The 17,286-nt window shown below is 54.0% G+C and overlaps 1 protein-coding gene across 1 annotated transcript in view; it reads right to left on the bottom strand.

Moving 5' to 3' along the window:
• Positions 1-17,286, bottom strand: part of PTPRF (protein tyrosine phosphatase receptor type F) — a 261,030-nt gene that overhangs the window by 9,070 nt on the left and 234,674 nt on the right. The window contains exons 24-27 of the mRNA XM_059821779.1: positions 16,875-16,972; positions 8,737-8,860; positions 6,566-6,741; positions 574-693 (exon numbers count right to left, since the gene is read on the bottom strand). Of these exons, the coding sequence (XP_059677762.1) occupies positions 574-693; positions 6,566-6,741; positions 8,737-8,860; positions 16,875-16,972 (518 nt within the window). The remainder of the gene's footprint in view (positions 1-573; positions 694-6,565; positions 6,742-8,736; positions 8,861-16,874; positions 16,973-17,286) is intronic.

Raw genomic sequence — 17,286 nt, 5'->3', positions numbered from 1 at the left:
CCCATCAATGCACACTGCTGTGCTCTCTCTCCCAGTGTGGCCCAGACTCAGTCACTCAGTTGTGCACAGAGGCAGCCCACTGCAAAGCCCGTTTGCATTGCCGTGACATGCTGCTGCTAGCACTGCCCCCAGGGATTTCTAAACACTAATGAGGTGTGCAGCAGGCAGGAGAGAAGTGCTTGTACACACATCAGAACGGCCCCTCCGCCCCTCTGTTTGCATTATTAGTGACAGGAGTGCTAAAAATTCACTGCTTCCCATGTTGTCCCTCTAATGGGAGGACAGCTGTTACATGTACACTCACCAGAGGCAAGCACATCCCCCACTCTGCAGCCCATCACAGGGTCTGAATGCATACAGGAGAGCATCAGGTGTCCTGGCCAAAATCCAGCCGTGGCCAGATGCACAACCTGCAGCCGGTCTCCCACTGCAGCCTGGCTGTGAGAAATGGCCCATGTGTGGACTAGCCACACGCTTGGCCAAGCCAGGCACAGCCGGCAGCCTCAGCACCCTGCAGCATCGAGAAGTAGCTCTGCATTACCTGGAGCAGGAACGGCCCAGCCAGAGCCATACCTTGTACAGTGCAAAGGTGCGGACGGTGTAGGTTGCCAGCTCGACTGTGTCCAGCAAGGACACCTGGATCATCCCATAGGTTTCCGTACCCCGGCTCGGCCAGTACTGGTCACACTTTACCTGCGGGGAGGAGAGGAGACAGGGTCAATGCTTGGCTGCTGGCTGGGGCATTTGGGGTGAGAAACAGGGCTCTGCCCTTCAAAGGGTAAAGACAGAAAAAAGTCACTGTGCAGGGGCGCCCCAAACACCCAGATTTCCCTCTCCCGGAGTGTCCCAATCCCCAGCAGAAAGGCAGCACCCTGGGCTCCTTTCCACAAGATTCATATTCAAAGAGGGATTTTCTTTTTTCCTGGAGCCACTGGTGGGAAGCAGCAAAGGGGGCCAGGCCACCAGACACAGCAGCAAGAGCAGCACCAGGTATGAAGACAGTGTGCAGCAATTGCTAGCAGTGATTTGTGCCTGTGTAATTTTTCTTCTCTGCCTCCTGTTTGGGAAGATGGGGGTCTTCAGGGCTGTGCTTCCAGCATCCGCCTGCCTAAGCTCTGCCTGGATGGAGAGAAGGTCGGCAGCTGCGGGTTGGCGGGAGGAGAGCTGGTGAAGCAGGGCAGGGGAAGCAGTGGTTTCTCTGGGGAAGGCTCTGCTCAAAGGGCAGCCAAGGTGAGGGAGATGCAGCCTGTATCCCCACCAGCTCCCTGCTATCCCAGCCCAAAGTCCTCAAGCCACAGTGCTGAACTGAGACAGGACACAGGTCTGAGTCCAGCACGGTACACAACAATACAACGTCAGGGACTACCTTTTCCCATAACATCCATAGTCCCCTGGGTGCCCCTACCAGCATGGCCCCCCAGGCAGCAAACCAACCTGGAGAAAGACAGGACACAGCCCACGCCAGGCCTCCAGCTGTGCTAGGCCCATGGGGCTGACCCTGCCACCCTTTCTGCATTGCTGTAGGCTCAAGTGCATTGAGCATCCCAGAGAGAGGCTAGCCTGCCCTTCTGGCAGGTGGCACATCCCTGGAAATCTACATCTCCTGGGTGTTTCAAAAACTGCTCGCAGCAAGGCACAGATGCCAGCTCAGACACAGACACAACTTGTTCTCCCTCTGGGAGAAGACACAGACTGTGGCCAAACCATCCCTTCAGCCCCTTCCTGCAGGCAGAACTGTCCCATCACGAAAACACCCCTGCTCCCTAGAGACCCCCTGCCCTGCAGCATCCTGTCTCCCCCTCCCAATTTTGCATCCAGAGCACTTTGAGCTACTAGTCACGGCTCCTGCTGCAGCCCACTTGGCAGAAAGCCCTAACACATCCCCAGGGCCCCATCCCTCTGTCCCCTTCATCTCCCTGTGCATCCCTCCCTGCTCACCTGCTGATGCCCTCCTCCTCCTCCTAGTCACAGCTCAGTGTTTGCAAACTACTCCTCCAGTTTTCTTCTCTCCAGCCCCGAGCTCCCTATTTAATATCGCACCCTGAGCATCCCTATTTCATCTGGTACCCGGCTCCCCCACCCCGCAGAGCCGTGGTGCCTGGCTGACAGGAGGAAGACTTAATTCCCACCCATGTGCACTGCACCGAAAATGGTTTCCCGCCCTAGGAGAGAGGAGTGAATGGAAGATCATCTGTGCTTGTCAAGGAATAGTAAACTTAATTATTAGCGGAGTGTGTTTACAGGGGAATGAGTGGGAAGGGAAACAACAGGCTTAATTAGAAATCAATGAAGTTCTGCCTTTTAATTGAGGGCACTTTAAGCAGGGTGGGGCTTGTGAGAGCTAAGAGCCCTCATCCTGCGCTCTGGCTGCTGGAGTGCAGCAACCTGGGGTCAGAGGGATGCATCTGTCCCTGCTTTTTTGGGGTCTCCTCGCAGTAAGTCCTGCCCTGGCAGAAATGCTTGGAGCAGGGCTGCCTGATGGGGTACTTACTGCAGGTACATACATGCCCAGAGCAGCTCTGCTGCCTCCTGCCATTTAGGCTGCTGTGCTGCCTTGGATCTGTGCTCCCAGTGTAGCAGCCCCTGCAGAAATCTCGGAAGATTTCTCTTCCTTGCTTGGCACAGAGCAGCCCATTATTTTACGCTGACTAGCTGCAGAGCGAACAACTCAGAGGTCACAAACCTTATTTCACAGCTAAACTGATCCTATTTTCACAAGCGGGCTCCAGCTGCATTTCCAGCCACCTGAGTTTGCCTTGCCTGGCTTGGGGATGCTGTGACCCCTCTCTAAAGGAGGTGAGGAGAGGGTGGAACGGCATCCTGCAAATACTGGGGACAGCTGCTTGCTGTGTTGCCCTCAGTGTGGTTTGCAGGGGAGCAGCACAGCATGTCCCTGTGCCTGAGCCCCCACCCTGGGGAGAGCGGTCCCCTGCTACCACCCACATGCTACAGGGCCATGTGTGCTCGAGCACAAAACAAACTTCAGAGGAGTTCCCCGTGTGGGATAATAGCAGCGCCTGGGCTGGTAATTGAAAATTATTTATTCATGACCAGATAAGAGTCAGTCACATTTTCTGCCAAATTTACCCATAATGTTTATGCCCCATTTTCAAGCTCTGTAAATTTTATGCTGAAGCTGATGCACTGTGGCACTAAAGCAGATAAGAGATGTTTTCTTCTGGCAGTGCTTGCTTCTCATTAACTTAAGGAGCACAGTAATGTCCTGAACAGCCATTTATTACAGCTTTGCTGAGTGGTTCTTGTCCCTCCCCTTTGATGCCCTGTGCCCAAGAGCAGCTGGGCACCTCTCCTCAGCTCAAGAGCTGTGCTTCTGCTCCCGAACCTGCTTGCAAACTCCATATGGCATCGCTGTTAGTGAGAGGGCTGGAGTGGGACGTGGCTGCCAGGCCCCTCTTCCCCAGAGCCCTTGAGCACCAGCCTCTTTGCACCCCTGCCTGGGGACACGACGTGCCAGGGGAGATCACACCCCAGGGATGGCTGCTTGGTGCTCTGGGCTGGGACAGAACAAGCCATGGTGCTGCTCTGGGAGACCCTGCTCTGCTGGGCTCTTGGGGATAGCCCAGGGTAGGAGAAATCCTGCTTGGATACCTCTCTCATGCAACACACCCCGGCTGGGACACACCACGCTCACAGCTTTGGGAAAACTAATCTACAATGTGTTTCTGAACTGCCACCAAATGATTCTGAAACTGATTGTAAAGCTTTGAAGGCAGCTAAATTGCACAATCCAGCCATTTCTATCCTTTATGTGCCTCTCGCTTTGTGAAAACATGAAAAAGGGAGGATGATTTGGACCATCAAGCCAGCTGAAATTGCAGACCATAAAAGCTGATGCTCTTTAAAGATTTCCCCCCCTGCAGCTCAGGAGCCCTTTAAAGCAGTGTCACCCCTACAGGGCTGCAAAGCTGCTGCTGGTCCCGGTTGGCTTATCTACACACAGCACTGCTGAGGGGGACTTGGGGAGCTTGCTTGGGAAGGTGGCAGAGCCTGCTCTGCGCTGGGCATCTCGCCATGAGGCCCTGCTGCCCACCCCAGGCTCCACAGCTGGAGAGACAGTCCTGTGTCTGCGCTGAAGCCCCTGGGCAAGGGGACTGTCAATCAAGGTCACCCATGGGTAATGCTGTGGCACCATGTGGCTGCCTGGCGCAGTGCTGTCCCACAGCAGTGTGAACATCAGCAGGCAGAAATGCTTCAGGGACCCAAGGGGTTGCATCAGATGAGGTTTGAAGGCTCTGGAGTGGAGTAAAGTGTAAAACAGTGACTCATGCTGAAAGCTGGGAGCAATGGGCAGTGACTAGGATCTTCTCTGGTCCCAAAAAGGTGTGCTCGTGCGTGAACTCTAGCCATCATCGAAGGGGCATGAGGAAAAGCAGAGCAGGAAGGTGGCTGAAAGCCATCCTGCCTTGGAAAATGCTGGAGGAGCCAAATAAAAAAACAGTGAAAGTAATCTCCTGCAAGTCCACATTCCAGCTCCCCACCAGGGCCCTCCTGTGAGTGGGTACCCTGAGGCACCTACAGGGTCCAGCAAACACAACCAGGGAAGCCCTTGCTGTGCAGGGCTGGTTCGACTCAGCAGTGGCTGGGCTTCCCTGCTGCCTCCCCTGGCAAACTGTCTCTCCTGCAATGCCTGAGAAAACTGCCCGTGTCTCATTAGTGCCGGGCATGTGCCAAAGAGCCACCAGGGCATGGGCAGGCGGTATTGGGGAGCAAATGTTGGGGTCTGGGTCCAGTTGGGTCAGCCTAGGGCCCCCGGGCAGCACGCCTGGTCAGGCAGGCTGCCTGCAGCTTCTGTGAGGGCTCTGGTCACCCCCTGCCCATGACAGGGATTCACAGTGTCTGTCCCGCCACCAAAAGCCTGACCGCATGCACCATGTTTGAGACAGAAACCGATACTACCAGAGGTAACTGCAGGATGACATGACAGGGAGCGTGCTGGGGGAAGATAACACATGGCTCAGCAACACAGGCGTCTCAGGCAAAGACAAGTGCCTGTGCAGTCAAAGGAAACCCATTATCTTTGAGAAACACGCACCTTGGAGTGCCTTCCCATAACAAAGCAGCCCAGAAGTTAAGTGAGTCAGGACTCCAGGCATGGATTTACTTGGCAACCTAAAAGGGCTTTTCCTCGTACTTCAAATATATGCTCCATCACTGAAATGTGAAGGCACAAAAAAGTCCCCGTATAACCCCCAGCTGCAGAGAGCAGCTAATCGGCAGCTTCTGATCTTGCTTAGCTCATGTGTCAAGCCCTGAGCCGCAGGATGGGTCAGGTTAATTCACCTCCCTGTTTGGGCTGGGGTGGGTGATGGTGGCCGTGGGACAGAGCAGGCAGGGCTGTGCAGCAGGAAGCACAGTGCAAAGCTGGGGTTGGATCTCTAGAGGCAGCTCGTCTCCAGGGAACACTATTTTCCCCTGCTTGTGGTAGGGCATTTGTAGAGCCAGGAAAGCCCATGAACAAAGCCTATTTTTGTACATGCAGGAAAAGCAGATCTGTTTTGCCATGGTGATTGGTTGTTCCAGCTGCTTCCTCCCAGCCACTGTGGGCTAGGACACCCCTGCGAGCATTTCGGTGCTAAAGCTTTGAAACGAAGGGAGAGCATGCGGGCAAAAGTTTTAACTAAACCCAAACTTGACAGTTTCTGCTTCTCAGGAATGAGCTTATTGGGCTAAAAATAACCAGTGCTTCACAGCCTGAGTGCACAGCCCCTTCTCCTGCTGTTGGCATGGCAACACTAAAATATTCTGCAAGTACAAATGCACACCGCTGAAATTTTACTTATAGGAACAAACTGAATCATGAGAGGCAGAAGCTGTCTCCTGCTTGGGCAGGCTTTGCCCAAAGGGTGCATCTGGGCACAGGAGCACTTTGGTCACAGCTTACAAACTCCTGCTCCAGGGTCTGAGTAAGAACCTCTGTCACGAGACACCACAAGCTTCATCTGCAGCAAGGGCTTCTGCTCCTGCCTCTCCACCTTGCACCCTCCCCACGGTTTGCAGGCAGCTTTGCGTTTATTACATCAGAATATCTAATCTTGGCAGTATGAGCCAATCATTTATACATGTTGTCACTGGATAAGGCACAAATTAGTCTTGTTCTTGCAATGAGACCCTGTCAGCCATTCCCCTGCATCACCAGAGATGCCACGGCCCTGTCAGGCTGCAGGACGCTGCTGATACCACCTACCCATTGCAGCTTCTCAGTTTCTGGGACACAGCCCCCAGGCTTTCAGGGACTGTCAACATTCCCCATCTCAGAGCTTTCCTTTCTCCCTTTGGCACCAGTGATGTGGCAGGGAAAGGACGGGTGTGCGTGCAGACATGCAGGCAAGACGGGGTTAATGAGCAGCACAGTGACAGGAGGTTTTGCCACCCTTTTGCCCCAGAGGGATATGCTTACAAGGCACTTGTTGCTGGGGTGCCTGCAGCAGTGAGCCACACCACTGGACCTGCCACTCCCTGGATGCTCTTACATTGTAAAGTGTTCCCATCCCTCTCTCCTGCTCCCATCACCAGCTCCAGAAAAGAGAGGAAGCACACACTGTACCCTGGACTTCTCCTCCAGCCTGGTCATCATGACTATAGTTGCTGTTCTCTGTTCCCACACCATCCTCCAGAAGTCGCTGAGGGTTTCTGGCAGAGGTCCCTGCGTGGCGATGTAGGCGTTCTGCTTCCGATACCCATCAATGTAATTGGCATTGATGTAATCGCTGCCTGGGACCCCTGCGGAGAAAGACAGGCAAAGTGTTACTCCAGGGGCAGCCCACGACCCTGTGCCTATCACTCTGCTGGGCCCTGCAGGCAGGGGAAGAGGCTGCATGCTCACAAGGCTCTTGAAAAGTCTCCTTTACAGGGTGATGCCAGAATCTCTCCCGGGGATCCTGCAAAGGACAGAGATGGTGCCTGAACAAAGAAAAACCCTTTGTAACTCCCACATTAATGCAACAAGCAGGCAGCACCAAAGCAGAGAGATAGCTGCCACCCGCACACAAAAGGAAATTCACAGGCAGGAATATTAAGGAGCTCATTTGGCCCCAAGCAAGTGATTGAAATAATTGTCTTAAATTCACCAGCTATTTGTTATGGTCCTACAGCACCTTTAAAAAATGAGGTTGCTTCATTAGCTTGTTTCTGTTAGCAGGGAATGTCAGGCAGGGATGTCCTCCCATCCCTCCTTCAGGGACAAGTACCCCAGAGGAGCCAGAGACCTTCCTCCCACCACCCCTGAAACCATCCTCAGTGTGAGACCCCCCCCTTCGCTGCCTGCTGACAGAAGCTGCTCTGGCTCCCACTCTGCTTCCACCACTTTAAGGAAAGGACTTTCTTGTAAAGGCCTTTAAAATGCAAACACACAGTTACTAAAATAAATGCAGCAAAGCAGAGGCCTGGGGCTGTGTTTCCAAAGCCTGCTCAGCATGGGCTGCCTGGGCTGCAGGGAGGGAAAGCAGCAGGAATCTCCTTGTCTCCCAAGGAGAGCGCATCTGCATTTCATTAGAGGAAGGAAATAAAGCTGAGGGTCTCCCCCTCTCCCTTTTGTCCTGAGGAATTTTCTACAGGTCCCAGCAGTCTCCAGCAGAAACAAAGTGCTGGGGGAGCAGCAGCAGCTGCAGTGCAGTGCCCAGCTCCCTTGGCATGGGCGGTGGGGACCTGGCAGGCCGCTTCGGGAATGGTTCCCAGGAAGACACAGACACTACTCACAGCAGCTGAGTCAGGCTGGAAAAAAGGGATTCCCCCATGTCCTCACCCCACAGCTGTCTAACAGGGTTTGCCGATGATCAGGCATGCCAGGCCTTCACATAGCTTAACAGGCCTTGCTGTGAGGGACAGTTTGGACACCCCCCCTCCTCCCACACAGAGGATGAGTGGTGCATTAGCATTAGAAAAGACTCTTTCATCCCAAGAAAAAGGATGCTAATGACTGCAGGGCCACCTGTACGAAATGCCAGGCCCCAGACTCTTCCCCAAGCAGGGGTGCCTTGAATTAGCCTCATCTTCCTCATCGCCCACGAGTGGGCTCAGTTCTGGTGTGCAGAGCTGGGTGCTGATTTATAAAACAGTGGGAACGGGTGAGCCTGGGCTTTGGTACCTGGGCTCCAGCTCCTGTGTGCAAGGGGACTGCAAAGCAGGCACTAAAATCATGTATTAACCCAGACTCCAGAGACGTCGGGCTGGTTCTTGGAACTATGGAGGTCAGTGCTATGAACACCAAGGCCTGATGCATCTCCCATGGAGCACAGGGACATGTGGAGCCTGATGTCCCAGGGCAAGGGGCACCCCTCATCCTGTGCAGCTCTGGGCTCTTACTTGAGAGCAAACACCGACAAGTCCCAGAGGAAGATACCGGCCCTGCAGTCATATTGGGACAGAAGGTGGTAGGGCTAACAGTGCCGTGTCCCACCATGTGCCGAGGAAGGCAGCTGAAGTCACACAGAGAGGCCGGCAGTGAGAAGGGAGGCTGCTGGGACAGACATCTCTGCTGGCACCAGCAGCAGCAAGAAGCAACCACACGAGGCACACTGCTCTGAGGACATTGGGAAAGCAGGGCCAGCTCTGGAGAGCCATTCCTCTCACCAGGCAGAACATACATTTGCTCGTGCTGATGCTGGGTATGTTTCTTGGTGTTTGCCCCTGCTCAGCTGAGTACAGGGAAAAAGATGGTCCCCTGCTGCAGCCAGGTTCAGCTGTTTGCTGGGCTGTCCACTCTGGAGTCACTCTTACCATCGATGGAGGTCAGGATGACACGTGAGTGGTCATAGGCGATCACGTTTGCATAGCGGTTTTTCGGTTTATTCACTTCCAGGTTGGAGTTCTCCCATGTGAACTGCTGCCCTGGATCAATGGACTGTGGAGACAAAGAGAGGGAGGGAGTCAGGAGTGGTTACAGCACAGTGGGACGCTACAGCACAGATGTGCTTCACTGAGGAAATCTGCATCTCCCCGCACACCTCTCCTCAGGCCAGATGCAGCTTCTGTGGGTGTCCCCAGCAGCAGTGTCAAGCCAGACCACGCCGAAACCCAGTCCCCAGTGGGATCTGCCTCCTGTGACCTGCAGGCAAAGCAGCCCCTTGCTAGGACAGCCTGCTGCAGATGAGCCTTCACCTCCACTCTCACTGTGTGCTCATCCTTTCCTCTAGAGCTACCCATCAGCAGAAATTTGGTCTCATGCCAAGACTCCACAGAGACCTGACTGTGCGGTTCTTGACCTAGTGGTTTTATTAGCTGTTGAACTGCAGTCTCCTTAAATATAGCAAGCCCTGGGTGTCTTGTGCCCCAAGAGCTTTGGGTATTACTATCCTACAAGATGGCCTATGAGCTTTTGCCAGGGAATAGTCATGAACATTGATAGGTTACTATCCACTGCTCCAGCTACTTATGCAATGTAAACATCTCTCGTTTGAGTTAATAGAGTGACAAGGAACTATAAACCTGGAGAAGAAACGTGGTTATAAATCTTGGCCAAAGGCCCGCACATTATGCAACTGCCTGAAAAGCACACACCCCGGTCCCACCTGTGTCCTGGCCTCGCACACCCAGTGCTTCTCCCACGAGCCATGTGCTGGTGCACCTGGTGCACGGCTCCTCCATGGCTAGGCAGCCCCTTCCCAAAGCCTTTCCTGTTGTCTTTGTCCATGCACAAAACGAGGTGAAAACGGACCATCCCCAGATCACCCCTCTGAGACAGGATGATGTCTTTGAGAGATATGTGAGGCACCCAGATAAGATAGCTGCCTCATGCAGGGACTTGCTCTGCACATGCAGCCCTGGGCAAGCCCGGGGCAGGCAGCTAGAGCAGAAATCAGTCATCCCATGAACCCCCTCCCCCCAAAAATACCAACACAGTCAAAACCTTCTTAAAATCCTGCTCCAGCTCAGGGTCCCCAAAGCTTTGCTGGCCCACAGGCAAAAATATTAACCAAACAGGCCAGGGGAAGCACCGCACGTTATTCTCTCTGCAGGAATCCGCGTTCATTGCTTGGCGGAGAGCCATGTCAGAAGGTTTCTCAGGCAGTAAATGCCTGCGAGCCTGTCAGCTCTGGATGAGCTGCGAGCAAAGGCTGAGCCGGGAAGCGCAGCTCCCTGACTGGGCTGACCTGGAGAGCCCTCACAGTCCCTCTGCTCAGCCCCATCAACTACCATCAGTGCACAAGGTGACACCTATTGCCGTCCCCTACTCGCCTGTGCTGTTGAGCGGGCACTTCCCAAGCAGCCGGCAGTGGGTGCAGGTACCCGCCTCGGGTACGTATCACAGGCAACTGCCTGCGTCGCTGCACCAGCCCTGAGGGCTTTGCGGCATGCGCAGGGCACGGGCCAGCGCTGTGCCAGGCGGCAGTCACCCGTCCCTATGTGTGGCCCACGCTGCCAGCCCTCCCCGCAGCAGCAGGCTGCCTGCAGGCAGAGGGGCCAGCGCTGACGAAAATGTGCAGGAGGATGTGACATCACAGCGGTGCTAATAGGTAGTTTGGGAAATGTAGGATGTAAATAGACATTTCCTACAGAAAACCTGTTATTTTCTATTATCAGTGTAATAAGCAGGCAGCAGTGCTCAGAGGCTCTGCAGCAGGGATGGTGGGAGTGGAGACTGCAAGCACCGCTTCTGGCTGGAAACCCACTGGCCTGGCTGCCACACTCCTCTGCCCAGGCACAGAGATGTCCTAGCGCAGCCCACGGCTCTCTGGGGCACTTCATTTTATTCAGGCACCTATATTTTGTTTTCCGGATAGGCTGCTCACTGAATCAGCTCTTTGGATGCTCTCCTCCCTCAGCTGTGTGGCAGGGATGACTGCTGCCCACCTAACAGTGGGGCTGAACCAGAGAAAGCCAATTGAAATGATCAAAGGCATGAAAAAGTAAGAGGAACAAAATGTGTAAGGACTTTTCTGTTTGGAGTAGAGATGAGTGACAGGCGTTTTGATACCAGTCTAGTCAATCTGGAGCACACTGAAGGAGAAGCACAAATAGACAAACTAAGGAGGAAAATCCACCAATGCCTATTGAAGACAGAAATAACACTTCTTTTTCAAAAAGGTGGCCTTAGTCTGCACAGACAGCCCATGCAGAGAGCTGGCTAGCTGGCAGTGGAGCTGAGACCGGCCCTGAAGGGATGAGTGAGCATTTTCTTGCCACTGAGGAGCAACACAAGAAAGCACCAGCCCTGCTCGAACCCTGGGAACAGTTGCTCAGTGCCAGGCACAGGTGGGTGCTGGAGAGAGTCCTCCCTTTGCAGCAGAGGCAGGGAGAGCTCAGTGCAGTTGTTCACACTCAATCTACACTGCAAATCACTGCCAAAAGGCTGTAGGGCTGCCCAAGCTGTGGGGTGCAGTGTGCTTTGCACAGCAAGTCTGCGTCCTGCCACAGCAGTGGAAGGGGTTATTTCCTGGGGGAGACAAGGCTGCCAAGAGCCCCCAGAACTGAGGAGGAGCATCAAGGTGTTGCCATTAGGGTTAATTGCTTTGATGTGCAACGAGGATGTGCAGAAATGGTCTAATCATCAGCAGCCTCTTAAGAGGGCAAACAGGTGAGAAAGTCAGAAGTAATACAGCACCTGAGTGCAAAGAGGCTCTAATTAAATACTCCTGCAAATTAGTGACTCATTTAGAAGTAAAATGATTTAATTTAAACTCTGGTGATGAATTAATGTACACCTGTTCCCCCCTTTAAGGCAAACAAATGAGTAAATAAATGGGAGGATGATGGGCTGCTTGGTGAGCAGTAGAAGCCCCTACACGGAGTGGTGGTTGGCAAGTCCTGTCCCATCTCTGTACGATGCTCTGCAGCCCCTGACTACAGCAGCATTGCCTTGTCTTCCCACCTGGCTCCACAACTGCCTGGGCAGTAGGACTCTGCTCTTGTTCGTTCTGGGGCTCATAGGAATCACTGCTTCATCCCGAAATGTAATCAGAGTAATACTTCCAACTCGTTCTTCCTAGAAAGCAGAAGGGCTGGGAAATTGGAAGGAAATGAGCCAGGAACAAACTTAAAAGCACCATGACTTTTTGTTTTGCTTTGCTTTAAAGTGACAGGGAAGATGTTGTAAGACAGCAAGTGCAAATTAAGAAAAAGCCCAATTAGTAAAACTCCTCCTTCCCAGCATGGAAGTGCAAGGAGCAATCTCTCCAAAGCAGCTCAGGGATCCCTGCTGCTACTGCCATCAACATAAAGACAGAGCCAGACCATTGAAATGGGATTGGAAAAAGGCTCTTTCCTCGACAGACTTGAGAGCACTTTACAAATGCCTTGAAAACATCCCTGGGTGCCAGTCTGTCTCTCGGATACGGTCCACCTTGGGTTATCCGCTCCCCTTCCCTCAGTGCAGCTCCAAAATCCCTCTGCACGCAGAGTCCCTGCAGCTGCCCTTGCTGCTGGCAGGCATGGGCAGCCTGGGCAGGCAGACCTCTGGGGCAGCACGGCAGCTCAGCTGGCCCTGGCTGGGACAGCCAAGGAGCTGGGTGGCCACGGCCCCATGCTGCTCAGCAGCCCAGGCAGCTGCACAAGGGCATGGGGAGGGGAAGGCGCTCAGGCTGTGAGTGCTTCCCAGCCTCCTGTGAAATCAACCACATTAGCACGGGCATTGACCACTGTCAATCTGCGCTGCGTCTCAAATGAGAACATAATGCGATCCTGAATCAATCGCTGGCAGCGCTTCAGCCTTATTGTTCTTATTACTGGAATGTGAGTGCTACGTGGCTGCCAGGCAGCTTCCCGATTAGTCCATTAAACCCACAACACGCAGCTCCCCGGCTGCTATCTGGACCCTGGGTCCAGCACCTCCTGGGCTCACCGGCCCCAGGAACCCAAGCACCTCTCCACTGCCTAAGCTGCCTTGCCAGGGCTGCAGGCATGGGAGATGCAATGTCCTTGGTGGCTTTAAGGAAAATGCAAGTGAACACGGGGCTTGGGCAGGCCAGCAGTGTTTCTCTCCATACAAAACTGAAGGGAAGGGGCTGCAGCCTCCCCACTGTACTAGGAAGCAGGAGCACAGTCAAATCTCTTGCATAACCTAAAGATTATCAAGGACTAACGTGCTGGGCAGTGGCACGCTGCCTGGCTCTCATCACCACCAGCCTGCTCTCCTCCCAGGGGCCGTCCACTGGAGGGACATGCCGAAGGGACTGGGCACAAGGGGCAATGGCCACAAGTTGCAGTTTGGACGCAAGGAAAACATTTTCCCCTGGGAAGGTGGTGCAGGATCTAGCCCAGAAACAGCAGCAGCCACAAGGGAGCAGGAACCAGCCCTGGCTGGAGCCAGTATGTTCCGTGTTTGCTAACAGCAACAGAGTGGACAGCAGCGCTCGGCTTGCTGGATCCCACAGTGGAAGTGTGAGATGCGGTGCGTGTGTGCACACTTGTTTGTACCAGTGCGGGTACCCCCCATCCGAAGGCAGGATCCTGCCCCACGTCCACAGGCTGCAGCACGGGAAGGTGGCCCACAGGAGGAGCTCCAACACAGACGCAGTGCCCGCCACAGCCCACAGATAAATAATTAAGAGGCTCAGCCTCCCTTCTACTTATTTAATTCCATTAATCTCACACTGTAAATTCACTGTAGCTCTTACTGTACACTAAAAATGAAATACTCTCCTGGTGCGGCTGGGCCAGGAGCTGCTGCCAGACCCTTGCACTCTGCTCCCCCCAGCTCTGCTCATGCCTGGGAGAGCATGGTGGGGCTGTGCTATGCCCCACGCCAGAGCAGCCAGCAGCAGAGTTATCTGTGCCTGCAGCCGGCTCATCTCCCAGCACCTGCAGTTCAACCTCTCCTGTCGCATCAGGGGTACCAGCAGGTCCAGCTGGGATTGCTCCCTGCCTGTCAGGGGTGAGGGATAACCCACAGCTCGGGAGCTTGTTATTGCTGCAGCCAGCACACAGCTTTCTCCACGCTGGCTTTGTTGCACAGGCTACTTGGCCACGCGGGCTGGCAAACTGGTGTGAGCAGCATTATTTGTTCTCTGACCTGCGGGAATGGAGGCCAGATGGCTCCGAGAAATCTCTGCCACCCTCCCCGCTCCCTTCCTGGGAGTGCGGGTAGGTGCTGACAGGTCTTGTTTTGTGTCACCTGTGTTTAGGCTACCCTGCTATCGCTTGCACAACCAAGGCAAGTGACAGTCTGATGTCTCTGGGCAGCTGGTCTCAGTGGTTAAAAGTGCTGTTAAATATTTGCTCTCTGCCTGGGGTGCCACCGCTCCTGGAACATGAGCCATCTATAAACAGCCCTGCACCCCACGGAGATGTTAGGCTGCTAGGCTGCTCTGCAAAAACACTTAAAATGCAACAATTCCAAAGCACAACCAAACAGCAAATGGGCCTTGGGTATTCATCCGTGATGCTTTTGTCCCTCAGCTCTCCCTGCTCAGCTGTGCTATGCCCAGTCCGGCAGCACTATCATGCCACAGGGACATAGGGTCGTGGCCTCCATCTTTCGAAGTGCTGGGTCACCACTCAGCTCTGTGAGATCTGGGGCTCACACAGTCCCAGGGAGAGTGCTGGGACTGTATCATCACTTAATGACTGCAATTGCACAGAATTTGGTGAGCTGTGGTTCCCTGCCTCTCCCTGTGCCGGGAAGCACAAGCTCCCGCAGGGACTGCACAGCCTGCTCCCTTCCCACCTCCGCTATTTCTGCATCCACTCTGCAGATTCCCCTACTCAGCAGTGCATGCCATGCCCATCCTGCCCTCCAGTACTCCCATCGCAGGCCCCAAAGGGAGCTGTTGCCCTGCCAAACCTCTGCACACAGGGACCAGGATGAGAGCAGACCCATCGCTGCAGCAATCCTGCACAGGCAGCTGCCATTCTCTGCAAACTCAGTCCAGGATTTTTCTCACTGGCATTTCAAATGAGAAGTAACTGTACTGATCCCCACATGCCAACAAGGAGCAACCCCTTCTGCTTTGTGGTTCATCCTAGTGTCAAACACCGTATAAGCCTGTCATGTTCAGTAATTTCTGGCTAACGAGGAGTCAAATGCAGCAGAATCCAGGGGAAAAAAATTACATGCAACAATCAGCTACTTAATAGCTGCTTCAACATGAAAAGTACAACTGATTGGTGCTCTCAACCAGCCATGATATTCTAAAGAAAGAGAAATGAGAAGAGAGAGGCTCATGAAAACAGCTAAGAGAATTTACTTAATGCTCATTTTTTCCAAAACAGTTTCCATAGCTCAGTATTATGCTGCAGGCTCCAAGTGGTGCAGGCCTAGTGTGAGCATGGGAGTGCACAGACACTGGATCCTGCTGAATCCCCACCGCACAGCAGAGGCACAGTCTGCCTATAGCGCAGTGGACAGCCCTGCTTAACGTTTCAGCTGGACTTGTCACAAAAAGCCCAAGGCAGACAGATATGACTGCACCACCGGCAGGGCATACATGAACACACAGGTAACTGCAAGGGAAGCACATTATTTCTCTAAACATCTCCCAAGTTACAAGGTAATGCTGTAGCTGGTGAAAGCTTAGCTCCCCTCTGGTCTCAACAGCAGTATGCAGGGGGACGGCAAAGCCCTCCACTTGGCATCCTGAAGCAAAAAGGAGCTCTGTGCCTTCCTCAGATAGATGCAGCACACCCTTTGAACTAGCTGGAATTCGTTCCTTACCTTCTCAACATAGAGATCTGCTTTCACTTTGCTGGCATATATAATCCTACCTCGTGGGCAAATGTTCTGATCTCATCTCATAAATCAGTGTAGGTATGCTGCAGGAAGGGGAGGCCACAGGCACAGGCAGATAACAATTCAAACAGAAGCGATAACACATGCAAAGGACAATTCCCGAATTTATTCCCTCTTTAATACTAGTGGGGGGTTTATTTACAAGTTCCCTGCAGCTCAAGAGGGTCCTGCATGTAAGCACAGGAAAACGTAATCCTGCCATTGCTGCTCGCATGGCTGCAGAGGAACTTTCCCTGCCTTTACATGTTTTCAACTTAATCATTCAGCCCGGAGAGTGGCGAGAAAGGCAAGGCAGCCCTTGTGCAGGTCAGCCCCTTCCCCTCCACGTGTGCACCCCCTTAGCAAGTTGTCCTCAGGGGAGGACAGGAATGGAGGCGGTCGGGCTGGGAGAGGTGCAGTGCAGGATGTGGGGGTTCACCAAATGCCCAGCACCTGCCTGTGTGTGTGAGCAAAGGCAGCATTGGTGGTGGGTGCAGACAGTCTCTATCTGGGGACTCCACCAGAGATATGGAGGAGGGCTGGAGTGTGGTTCAGCAGTGCTGGGGAGTTTGCAGCTCAGGATTGCAGGGCACAGGCAGAGAGCTCCATGCTGGGAGGGGAGCTGGGACTGCTCCAGGGCAGTGGGACATTAGTAGCGTTTCTGGTGGCAGAGATGTTGAATGGCACATGCTAATGCCAGCACAGTCCAGCAGCATGCAGGGCGAGAGTAGGTTGGGAAAGCAGGAATGAAAACCCGAATGCATGTTTGTCTGCAGCGGAAGATGGCGCAGAAAGCAAAGCTTTGAATGCAGATGGAAGTGAAGGGGCACGGGATGCTGTGGACTGAAATACCTCAGCCAATCTGCACGGAGGGAAGCCCTCGTGAAGCAAAACAACAAAGTAAACAGCGACAGCCCAGGCGGGTAGAAACGAGCTCCCATTCACTCCTAAGACCGTAACCATGGTGGGAGCATGGTGGGCTGCTGCGCGTTCAGCTGCAACGCCCCTGTAGAAGCCATGCTTCCACTGCTCAAGGCGAGTTCCCACCGCTCTGGGGCTGGCAGGGAGAGCTGGCAGGCTCCCAGGCCTGGCTCGGGGCCCGAACAGGCGATGCCGGTGCGGGGGAGGCACAGCTCAGCTTTCAAGCTCTCTCCGCTGGGGGTCCTGGCCAGCATCACTCTGCCCCCACCGCCCGGCACGCTCTCACACTCACCTCATACTCCTGGGAGAACTTCAGCCCATCGTTGGCTTTCAGCCTGTCAATGTTGTCGGCGAGATCTGTCACGGGGATGGGGGGGTGGTCACGCATGCCTGTGAGTGAGACAAGGAGGAAGAGGAAAACGGTTACGGCTCTGCACGGCCGAGGAAGGCTCAACAACAGCATGTGCACAGCAAACCTGAAAGGTGGGTGCAAGGCGGACAAGTGTGACTATGTGAAGCGCTGTGCAGGATGGATGGGAAGTCAGCAAGATCACACGGCATGCTGCACGCACTCTCAGAGCACACGGTTCGGTGAAACAAAAAGAAAGGTGATGTGCAGAATGTGCATGACCGGGTGAGCATGCTCAGACAGTACAGCCACGGGGCACACAGAGCAGGCCACGCAGCAGGCAGGGGCTCGGGCA

The sequence above is a fragment of the Gavia stellata genome, chromosome 10 (genome assembly GCF_030936135.1).
Source record: "Gavia stellata isolate bGavSte3 chromosome 10, bGavSte3.hap2, whole genome shotgun sequence".
NCBI classification, from domain to species: Eukaryota; Metazoa; Chordata; class Aves; order Gaviiformes; family Gaviidae; genus Gavia; species Gavia stellata.
This window is presented reverse-complemented; position numbering and strand designations above follow the sequence as displayed.